The sequence below is a fragment of the Seriola lalandi genome, unplaced genomic scaffold (assembly GCF_002814215.2).
Source record: "Seriola lalandi dorsalis isolate HSWRI2012SDOR001 ecotype SW California unplaced genomic scaffold, Sedor1 jcf7180002054581, whole genome shotgun sequence".
Lineage (NCBI taxonomy): Eukaryota > Metazoa > Chordata > Actinopteri > Carangiformes > Carangidae > Seriola > Seriola lalandi.
Genome location: NW_019525134.1, coordinates 4,258,792 through 4,270,083, shown reverse-complemented (window position 1 = coordinate 4,270,083; position 11,292 = coordinate 4,258,792). Strand labels below are relative to the sequence as shown.

The following is an 11,292-nucleotide window of genomic DNA, read 5'->3' as shown; positions in this document are numbered from 1 at the left end:
TCACTGTCAGTGAGATATAGTGGCTGTTTCCACTCCAGTTCAATGCAGTAACTCCATCCCTGCAGCGTCAGATGATGCAGTTTAGGGAAGAGTTATTGTATGTTTTTCCTCCCTCATTCTCTGCTGCCGTCAACCACATCATTCAAGTTACACAGTCGAACAATGCAATCCAGTGTTTGTACATCTTTGTTCCAGGACCAAGAGGATCAAATTACAGTTGACCTTTATACTCGCGACTTTTAGAGTGCATTAAGTCCAAACCTGCAGTTGTTGTAAAAGAAAGGCTTCAAATTGGTAAGCTGATTGCAACAAACTATTACCTTTCTTATTTTATTGAGTTACTTGTCTGAGTGGACAACGTATGTTAATGTTCCTAAATGACCTCAGCCAACTCACAAAGTGAAATGTACTTTTGCTGTTGCTCTGGAGGACTCGATGATACCGAAGCAGAGGAGTGACATATTTTATCTATGTAGTCTGTTTTATTCAACTCCTGCAATGTTCAGTCTGCTCCAGCAGGTGAGGCTGACAGTCTACATTTCCTTCATCCTGCCCTTAATTCACAGCAATAAGCAGTTGATAATAAGCGGAGAGCAAAGGCTGGAATATTTTCCTTCAAAATAAAATAGATGAAAGAAATAAAAAGAAAAGTTCTTATAGCAATTTTGTTGTAAGAAAGACTCTTCTATTAACTTTAAAGTAGTCAATCAATTAACCAATGTTAGTTTGCATTAACAGAGAAACAGAAGTAATAGCAACTGAGACATAAATATATGTTGTGATGGCTGTTTGTTTTAGCCTGTCCCTGTTTCCCTCTTTTCAGGTTCTTCCTGATTCATAAAAACGAGACATACAGTAAACGAAACCCTACATTTGGTGTCAGCGAGCAGAGAGCACGGACATATAGGACAAGACAGATTAGATAACATTTGGCATTTCTCTTTTACTCTTCTTCTGGGAATTGGTGTTTTTTTAATGTTCAGTCAGCCACTTTTCATTGGACCAGGCTGTCCACATTACTGCTTATATGTAGCATTTGGCGGCTTTTAACTTCTTCACAGTTTCCTAAAAGCAATTTAAGACGAATTAAAATCTCCAAACGATTGTAATTCAGTATAATTCAGCAGGTGCTGGTCAAAGCCTTTTCTCAGCTTTGATGCTCGTGAAAGTGTAGTATAACAGCTGCAGTCTGTTACTTAATGATTCACAAAGTGAAGCGTACGCAATGATTTGCCACATTTTACTTGGAATTGTGCAACAGCAGAGGTGAGGGATAAATGTTGTGTAAGCTATAACCATTGATGACAACAACTGTAAAGTGAACTCTGTGCCAGAGTCCAGTCAGGTGAGGGTCTCTTGAACTATTCAGATAGTCAGAGGATTGTTGCTGTCTGTGGGTTTCTGTTACTTTCTCTATGGCTGCGGTTGAAACTGACTCCAAAGCTCCTTTCTCTCTGGACTCCTACCATGTCTCTGAGGAGCTCGGCTTCATTCTCCCTGAGCCTCTGGTAGGTGGAAAAGCTTTTTTTCACTTTTAAAAATTTTTTTTTTTACACAGGCAGTCCCAAAAACCTGACTGCCAGGAGACTGTAGGGTCTGGATAATATTGTAAATAGGACTTTAATTAAGCAAAATCCAATAATACTGATATAGTATTAGTATAATACTGAATTCTTTATAGACAAAGACACAAATATGGTGCTGATAGTTTAGCAGTTATAAAACTGTGAACTCGTGGCTGATGTTATTGATTGAGATCAGCTGACTGAGAGAAGTTGAAATTTGGCATTTTTCATGTTTGTTTTGTGTATTGAACTTCATTCCTACAGACAGCATGTGTTTACAAAATCACATTTGCCTCTACAAATCCAAGATCACTGTGCACGTAACAACATAAAATGAAATTGAAATCTAGGCTCACGGGCCTTTAAATTCAAATTAAAAATGTGTCTGATTGTTCCATCATTTGCAAATTCACATCTGTGCACTGCTGTGTTTCATTTCCTTTTGAACATTTTCTCCTGATGCACACATTGCTGCAACTTCATATTCAAAGAAAGACCTTCCACCATACTACAAGCCATGGATGGATATTGCCCTGAGAGTCCCAGAGCTTGTGCAGTCTCATGAGCTGCGCTCCCATATTAACCAGGTAAATAGGGACAATAAACTGGCAAGGACAGTTCACTGTGTTTGTTGAGCCATGGTTCAGTGTCATTTTCTATTCAGATGCCGATGCTGAGCAGCAAGTTTCTGCAGAAACACCGTGAGTTACGGCTGGCCCACCTGGCCCTCAGCGCGATGACCATGGGTTATGTTTGGCAGGAGGGCGAGAATGACACAGTTGAGGTAACTCTATGTCTGTCGGTTTGTATTGTTGTCATATTTACTTTTTCCCCTCTTCCTTCCTTCCTGCACTGCTATTAGTTGCCCAACAACATACAGTTTATATGAATACTTTTCCCTTTTTAATAATCTTCCATTAAGACGCTGCCATGTAATCTGGCTGTTCCATTCTGGGAGGTGTCACAGCGTTTAGGACTTCCCCCAATCTTCACCCATGCTGATGGAGTGTTGGCTAACTGGAGGAAGAGGGACCCTGAGGGGTGAGGCCAGTTTTCATCCGTAGGTGGTTTGATTAAGTCCTTGATAAGTGTTTTTACTAGTTTTTCATGTACATCTTTGTATCTCCTGTTCCAGGCCTTTTGACATGGAGTGAGTACATTTTCCTTTTAATACAGTTCCTCTATTCATTATGTACGATAATATTTAGATGTGTGCAAAATGTATTGGTTTATTTACCTCACACAGGAACCTGGAGCTCCTGGTCAGCCTCCCAGGAGGAGACAGTGTGCGGGGTTTCTTCTTGGTCACTCTGCTGGTGGAGCTGGCAGCAGTTCCTGCACTGAGGGTGAAAAATAAGTCAAATCATACAATGTGTACTTGTGAAAAAAACTATCTAGAGGAGTGTTTGTGTCTGAGCTGTCGACTGAAGAGCATAAAAGTTCCATTAAAACAAACAAATAAATCAAGGAAATTTAAGACAAAGCCACTGTAACTGGACCTTTGTTGCAGAGCATTCCTACTGTGGTCAATGGTGTCGGGTGTGGTGACACTGAGGCTGTGGCCAGGGCTCTTGAGAACATCAGCCAGTCTATGGAAGACATGACAGATGCACTCAAATTGATGCAAGGTAGTCACTCAGACATATAACGTAAATGTATCGATATTTATCCTATTAACAAATATTTTTGATCAATGCAACTTTTCTTAAGTGCACGTGGAGCCTGCAGTCTTCTATGGCATCATGAGGATCTACCTGTCTGGGTACAGAAACTTTTGTTTATATTGCTTTCATTAGTTATCTATTTAGTCATTTATTTGTACAGTGGAACATGTTTTTGAAATGTGTGCACATGTGTGTGTGTGTGTGTGTGTGTCTCCATGTACTTGTAAATAGGTGGAAAGACAACCCCAGTATGCCAAAGGGTTTGGTTTATGAAGGGGTCCAGACAGAAGCGATGGAGTACTCAGGAGGGAGCGCTGCACAGAGCAGCCTGCTGCACTGCTTTGATGAACTTCTCGGAGTCAAACATGAAGAAAAAAGTGGTACGATGGCTAATGTTTTGTCCTTTGAATGATTGCATCAGTGCTGGAGAGGAATAAAAAGCACTCACTGCGAGGATAATGCCTTTTTATAGGTGCCTTTCTTACCCGCATGAGGAACTACATGCCACCTGCTCACAAGCAGCTGATCCAGGACATCTCGTTGCAACCCTCCCTGAGGAGTTTTGTCCAGCAGCAGGCCGACGAGCGGTTAAGCCAGGCTTTTCAACTCTGTGTCACAAGACTGTTGACTTTGCGCAGCTACCACATCAACGTCGTCAGCCGCTTCATCACTGTACCTGCTGCCCGCGCACGACAACTCCGTGACCAGAGCCGGGACCTCGAGGAGGAGATGATCAGCAGAGCACCCACTGCACTGGAGGAGAGGGGCACCGGTGGCTCTGGTATCATGACCTTCCTAAAAACTGTGAGGGACCAAACAAAAGACGCCTTCCTGCCTGAGACGAATTAAGAGATGAAGTTGATGTGAACTGTTATCACTGAGAATACGCAGCAGATCAACTACATCACTTAAAAGAGGAAGTAAATCACCTCTGATTATTGAGCACACTATTTAATCCAGTATGTCATTAAAAGGATTTCTTTTGGCAGAATGAGAGTGAGTGGCCTCCATTGCTTGTCTTACATGGAGCATTGTTGTGTCTGTCAACAAATCGACACTTAATAGGCATGAGTGACAGCCTTCATTCAGTCCAAACCATAATTCAAACAATTGTTGATACTTTCCAATAAATTCAACCACTAATTCCTTCTTTAATCTGAACTGGAACAAAAATGCATCAGACATCTGTTCCAGACCCAGGATGTTTGGACATTAGCCAACCCAAATTATTACTAAACCACCTTACTTTTGGAGAAAGGGATTGTGAGATTCAGTTCAATTGAAGTTTAGAAAATAACAAAGGTTTGTTTTCTGCAACTTGAAAATGTGGCAGCATTAGTTTTTTATTTCTAATCATCCACTGACACTGGTTTAAAAGTAAACACCATAATTAAGAGAAGTTTCCAGTTGTTTAAAAATTATGAGATGAAAAAATAAAGTACAGCAATACCTACTCAAACCATGGCAGGGCAGTAAAAGGCAGCCTTATAAACCAGACCATGGGAAGATTTCATAGAGTTTGCCTTTAAAAAGCTGTAACAGTGGGCAATACCTGAGTGCAACAAAGCCAAGCAAGTCACTGATTTTGCCATGACACACAGGACAGACCTGATGGAATAATGTACTCCATCATTAATTATTGTCACTTGAAGATGTGTTGAAATCCTCACTAGCTAAAAATCACCCTCACATTGAACCTGACCTTTCTATCTCTGAAAATAATTGTCCTTTGTTGCATCCTAACTCTACCGTGCTGTTTCACAAAGGGGTTGTCATGTTGAAGCACAATGCACAATGCAGTGCAGAGATGCATCACTTATCAGAGTGGTTACCTCAGCACTCCTGCCATCCTCCGCGAGCCCACATCCAGCCCTCACATGCCCCACTGTACTTCCTGGACTGGGACTGTGGAAAACCCAGAGCAATGAAGGGATGGATTGTGCCATGAATCGCTCACGCTGTGTAATCTTCACCTTTCTTGGCTCGTCTCCACTGGTGTTTCATTACAATAACAGCCCTGCAAGATCAGATAAGAGACCGAGATGTGGCAATTAACCATGACGATTCCTCCCAACGTGAGCGATCTACTTCATCTTGTACCTTTTTTTCACATGCTGGGTAGTAGGGAAGACAATGGCAAACCAATGAGAGAGAAAAAAAAAAACAATTACAAATGCAGCCTGTCAAGATTATAGTGTGACAGACATTAAAGGTTTTTCTTTGAGTGTGGAGGAGGACAGACGTTTTAAGCCATTTTGTTCTGATTGATGTACAGCAAATACATTAGAAGTGTATAAGTGAGTGTATAAGTGAGCAGTCACTGGGAGTCATTCATGTTTTCACTCACGCTCAGACATGTTACACAACCTGAGAAGCCATTCGTACAAAAAAGACAGGAAGACCCCTGGTGAGGAGGTGAAAGGTGAAGAAAACTACGCGGGGATGGAGAGAGTTGGGTGGCGTTGAGGACAAACATGATCACATGTCACAATGATGTGATTAGAGCCTTCTTCAACAGCCAAAGCAAATAATCCCCTTCCTTATTGCCTGACTGTGGAGGACTCCCTGACAACCCAGTAAACACAGGCCATCTCTAAGGATGTCTTCATTGTGTAGTCGAGGCTGGGCCTGCAGGGCTGCCGCTGACGTTTCACCTCGTGTCACAACACTGGCTGGTTTCAGTGTGGGTCATGACACAAACATACATGTGCACACACCCGCTTACGAATAATTTGTATTGCACTGACGGCGTTGTGAGATGCATAGCGAAATACAAGTGTATAAGGGATCGGTTTTAATCAATGAATGTAATAAATGTTCCAGAGGAATCAACTACAAACGTTCTGCTGTATTTGAGTACAAACTTACCATGTAAATGCTATCGAGAATCAATTCGGCAAGCTAAATAAGTGATTTTCCTCACGGCAAAAGGGCATCTGGAGTCATTCTTGTTTTCATGAAATCCACTCAAACATCCATATTCCATCTATCAGAGCCGACAGGATTACAGGCGTGGGTTCTCCTTTTGGTTAGACAATCGGATGTCTGTGCCTTGGTGGTTAACCACAGGATATCCTAGATTCTGTTATTTCAAAATTGAATTTATGATGCTTCTACTTACCTCAAGCCAAGCAAAGCCAGGACCTTTTCTCACCCTGTGAATGAGTACTTTCAATGGCAGGAGCTAGGGGACTGATTGTCTTTGGCGTACACATGACGGGCGTAACTGGGAATTATGAGCTGTATGTGCAAATACAGTAGGTGACTCTGGGCGTTTTTCCACTTTCTACTCATCTTGACTTCACTATCTTTTTCAAACATCTATGTCTACACACCCAGAGGTCAAATACGTCTTCATAATTCACTTACTGATCAGTTTGGACACACCCTCAGTTAAATTGTGTTAAATCTGAGGTCTGTGTGTCCTATTAGGCTGTCATCAGCGTTATTTCAACACCATGTCCAAAATTTGCTTTTAGATGATCGGCATCCATAGTCTGAAATCTACTTTTGTTTGTCCTCTTGTTTCGCTTTCTATAAATACACACACTTGAGACCATAACACACCATTTAGACCAAACATTCATGAGGAACTCTATTAGTTTGAGGGTGGAAATAGTGAGTACCCAGGTCATCCTTCCTATAGTACATTTATTAGCAAGATTTCCATAGAAGCCTTCTTTCTAAATACAAGCAAATGTAGCTGACATTCACTGTATTGTGGGTTTTCAGACTTCACTTTTCTGCCTACGAGTCACCATTAGACAAAACATTACACTCATCTTTCACCCACCCCGTCTTTCTAATCATTTTTTTTAACCCCCGCTGCTCTTTGTACATGACTTGTGCGGTCTGTTGGACCAGGTTACAGGCTTTTGATGTAGTCATCTTACAGCAACTTTATCACTTCCTCCCCACTGAGTTGACTGAGCCACATGAAAAAACAGGAGAAAAAAAAGAGGCTGTCATGTTCACAGCCAGCTTGAAAGGCTGCTTTTTCAGGTGTAGAATTACTGTTGTTGCCAGTGTTGATGATCCGGCCCAGGTAACGTCACCGACTCGACAGGAAAGCACACGTCACACTGCAGCCTTTATTCTTCCAGGGAAAACTCTCGGATTTGCATTTGATGGATAGTTCTGTTCCATCCTTGTAGTCCTATGAGCTACAGTGTTAAACACAATAAACACAGAAGATCGTATATGCCACGTGTTTGTTCAAATGACTCTATTGTGCAAGTTTTTATGAGTCACCTGTGATGTTTTCAGAGACTTAGAGGATTGTGAAGTATAAATTGATATAAAGGCAACATATTGATTTAATATTTACTTTTTTCTTTTATATATTTGTAATAAAAATGTTTATTTATTTAAACAAGGCTAAAATTCTACCGCCATGCTAGCAGCTCTCGGTGACTGTACTTAGCTATATACTAAATCAGCATGCTCCCAGTGACAATACTAACATGCTAATCTTCAGCAGGACTAATGTTTATTATCTTCACCATTTTAGCTCAGCATTTTGGCATTTAACATTTACTAATTGGTACCAAACACAAAGTACAGGTGAAGTTGATGGGAATGTCATTAGTTTTACAGGTATTTTAGTTGAAAACTAAGGTATTGGACACATATTAACCAAATGATAATGCTAGATCAAAAACTGACGAGTCGAACGTCAATTTTGCTCAAAAGCACAAATGCCAAAGTCAGATGATCACCAAAGTCATTAGGATAGATTGACAGGGGATCACACATTTCTGTATACAATTTCATGGTAATCCCTCTCACGCCTTTTGAGATATTTCAGTTTGGACTAAGGTGACCCGACCAGCTGATCAACATTACCATCCCCAGAGCCATGCTGCAAGCGTGTTTTGAAAATATAAAATTAATTGACTAAAGTTTTTTCCCTCTTCTGAGAATGTCATTCTTCTGTTTTTTGTCTGTTTTCTTGAGCACTTAGTAATGGCTCTCTTTTACCGCATCATCCAAAAACTTAGCAGGGTTGAAATACTGTCCTACGCAACACTTGTGCTGTAGTGGCCTCCAGCTTATTGACCTCTTTCAAATAAATGCACTTATGCAATGAAACTTTAAAAACTCTTGGGTTTTTTCTCTTTCATATGTGAAATATGCTTTGACAAGGTTAATGAACAAAGAAAGACTGCCACCAAAAACTGAGCCCTCAGTGATCTGCTTCATGCTTTCATTGTGTTTTTGCTTTGTAGCTGCTGTTGGCCAGACAGTGAACTCAAGGGCAATAGATATTTTAGCACATTATCAAAATCTGTGGAGAACCTCAGATTTTTTACGCTGTCAGTCTTGTCTTCCTTAAACTCTACAATGTGACTTGAGAAAAATGATGAACGGAGAAGTTAAAGAGAATTTAAGAGAGATGTTAAAAGTACAAATGAGTAGGACTTTTTTTAACCTCATATCCGGTAACAAATGCTTTTTACTAACACATGTGTTAGTCAAATTTAAAAGTGAAAGACAAACAGCAGCAGATCATTTTGAAAGCTTCTGATTTCCTGTGTGCTGTGGGTGCATCTAATTACACTGCAGTTTAAGCGAAAGCCTCCAGTAAAAATGACAATATAGGAGTGTTATTAGGGCAACATTTCGCAGGAAGACTCACATTGACCAAAATACCCTTACAATTTAGTTAAACTTGCTGAAAGGTTTCCCGAGAGACCTCAACCACACATTTTAAATCAGATTTTGATGGCTGCTAGAAGAATACATGACATTCAGATGGCTTCCCTCACAGGATTAGCAGAGGCCCACACACGTCACAGTCTTTTGTCTTAAAGGTTAACACAACTTTGAGCAGTGTGACAGGGAATACAACTCAACCTCTCACTGCTGACTCACTTCTGGCCTGGCCAGGTGTGAAACAGACAATTGTGTGATTCCCACACACACACTCCCACACGTGTGTGCACACAGGCATGCATACACACACATGCAAATGCACTTAAATACACAGACACACGCCATGCCCAAATGAGCACACGTGCGTGCACGTGTAGACACAGCCCCACATTCCCCCTGACCTGCAGACAGATACCTCGCATGTGTGTTTACTCCCACTTTCCCCACTTGGCTTTCCTCTCATGCCACGCTATTGTCCTCCTCCCTCTCACTCTGCTGATTGACTTCCTCTTCCTCTGAGTTGTCGCTAATGTCACCTTCCCTGCTGGTGCACACACACTCATGTTATCAACAGCTTCTCATCTGGGTTACAAAAATACAGGAAGTTCCCCGGGGGTCTCCTGTATGGAAAAGAAATGTCCATCTTTCCCTGCCTGTCACAAACTCACATGTATTCAGTGCTACATACAGAGACACACTGCATGATAAGGGGGCCGTGAAAGAGCTCAGGGGTAGATTACACAGTAGGTGTTCGAAGATAATACCAGTAAACTCGGGAACTGGAGATAATATCTGCACTGGGATGTTCACACCCCCATATCCAGCACCAGCATAGACAGGAGCTTTGCCACAGGTTGAGTGACAAGCCAAATCTGTAACAGAAATAACACGGTTACACAGCCTGAAATGGATAAACACCGGCAGATCCAATTGCACTGCTTAATAAAGGGCTACTGTAATTCACTACAAAATTGTTTTATTGTAGGTAATCACTGGGCAGTGAGAGAAGAGAGCCTTTCTTCCCAGGCCATTCAGTCATGGACACACTGTACTGCAATTTTTGGACAGACTCTAGTTTGCTTTTTCTGCATGGGATAAAGCTCATTAATCCACACTGGCGATGGCTCACTTATGTAAGAAAAATGGGGGCTTCCTTTGGAGCGCAACTACTGAGAGACGGAATGAAAATCCTGCAATGGTCGTCTAATCCCAAACTTCCCAGTAAAAACATTCCACTTCCTCCCAGGCGAGATCCAGACTTGTTCGGCAGCAGAGCTGAGGCAGGCGGAGGGTGGGCTGCTTCGACCATGGGACGAGCTGGAGACAGACGGGGTCAGGCAGATGGGAGGAGTGGTCAGGTGCAACTTACAGGCCTGGGGAGACCAAGGACATGAGACGCTGCACTGTTCTACCATGGACAGGAAGAAGCATGCAGACTTTTACAGTTACAGCCAGATAAAGAATCATTTTAAATGGGTCAAAATGCAGGACAGGATCTTTGTGTGCCAGAGCTCAAAGTCAAAGTTGGAGTCTTTGTCCAGATGGACCATGCGAAAGAATAAGAAAAAATCTGCCACTTTTTAAATCTTTTAATACTACTGTTTACAGCAACATTCACTTACCTACAGTGGATGGATTTGGCAGGCAGACACCCTCTTTCACCAGTGTTTCACTGATTATGCCCACAACACTCCAAGAAGGCCAAAGACTGTGCTTGCATCCCAGAAACCCTGCTGTGTTTGCCCAGATTTTATGACTGAAGGAAACCATGTTCATACTTTTATGCCTGATCACTTTACAGGCATCAGGAGGGGTTTAGTGGCATGACAAGCTATAAGACCTTTCAACCCCCAGTGAGGAAGACTGAAGTCCAGTGTCCTTGGCGAGCTCCTGGTTGGCTGTACTGAAACGTAGATTTGGAAACATTTGAGCTGAGAGGTTGATGCCAGCCAAGTTTGTATCTTCTTTTTTTTCCCCACATTTTTCTAAGTTCTCATTGCTTGATCATACTGCATTATAACCATCCCACACACACTTACACACAACTGTATGTCAGCATGCTAAAATGTGGTGATAATTCAAACCTAATGATGTTTAGCAGTTATAATGTTTCCTATATTCATTATAGTTTAGCATGCTAATCAGCACTAAACGCTAAAGCTGACGCTGATGGGAATGTTATTAGTTTTGCAGGTATTTGGTCTAAAACTAAAGTGTTGTACTAGAAAAAAGTATTTAAGTATTAGCAATTAACAAGTCGTCATGGCAATCCATCCAATAGTTGTAAAGGCATTTCAGTCTGGCTCAAAGTTTTGGATCAGTGGACAGCACCTCACTAAAAAGCAATGGTCTGGTTTGGTTGTCCTGGAAATCAACATGACTATAAATATAATTTGATTAGCTGATTG

General features: G+C 41.6%; 1 protein-coding gene across 2 annotated transcripts; it reads left to right on the top strand.

Annotated features, from left to right (window-relative positions):
- The first annotated feature begins 1,241 nt into the window (after positions 1-1,241).
- ido1 (indoleamine 2,3-dioxygenase 1) lies at positions 1,242-4,220 on the top strand. 2 transcript variants are annotated; one of them, XM_023418203.2, is made up of 10 exons: positions 1,242-1,508; positions 2,057-2,152; positions 2,230-2,349; positions 2,488-2,606; positions 2,701-2,715; positions 2,812-2,911; positions 3,076-3,193; positions 3,276-3,327; positions 3,461-3,609; positions 3,702-4,220. In XM_023418203.2, the coding sequence occupies exons 1-10, from the start codon at positions 1,416-1,418 to the stop codon at positions 4,076-4,078; spliced, it is 1,239 nt and encodes a 412-aa protein (XP_023273971.1). In that variant the 5' UTR covers positions 1,242-1,415; the 3' UTR covers positions 4,079-4,220. The 2 variants fall into 2 exon arrangements, with proteins under 2 accessions (XP_023273971.1, XP_087033239.1); XM_087177113.1 differs by having other exon boundaries at positions 1,355-1,508; positions 2,061-2,152.
- The last annotated feature ends 7,072 nt before the right edge of the window (positions 4,221-11,292 follow it).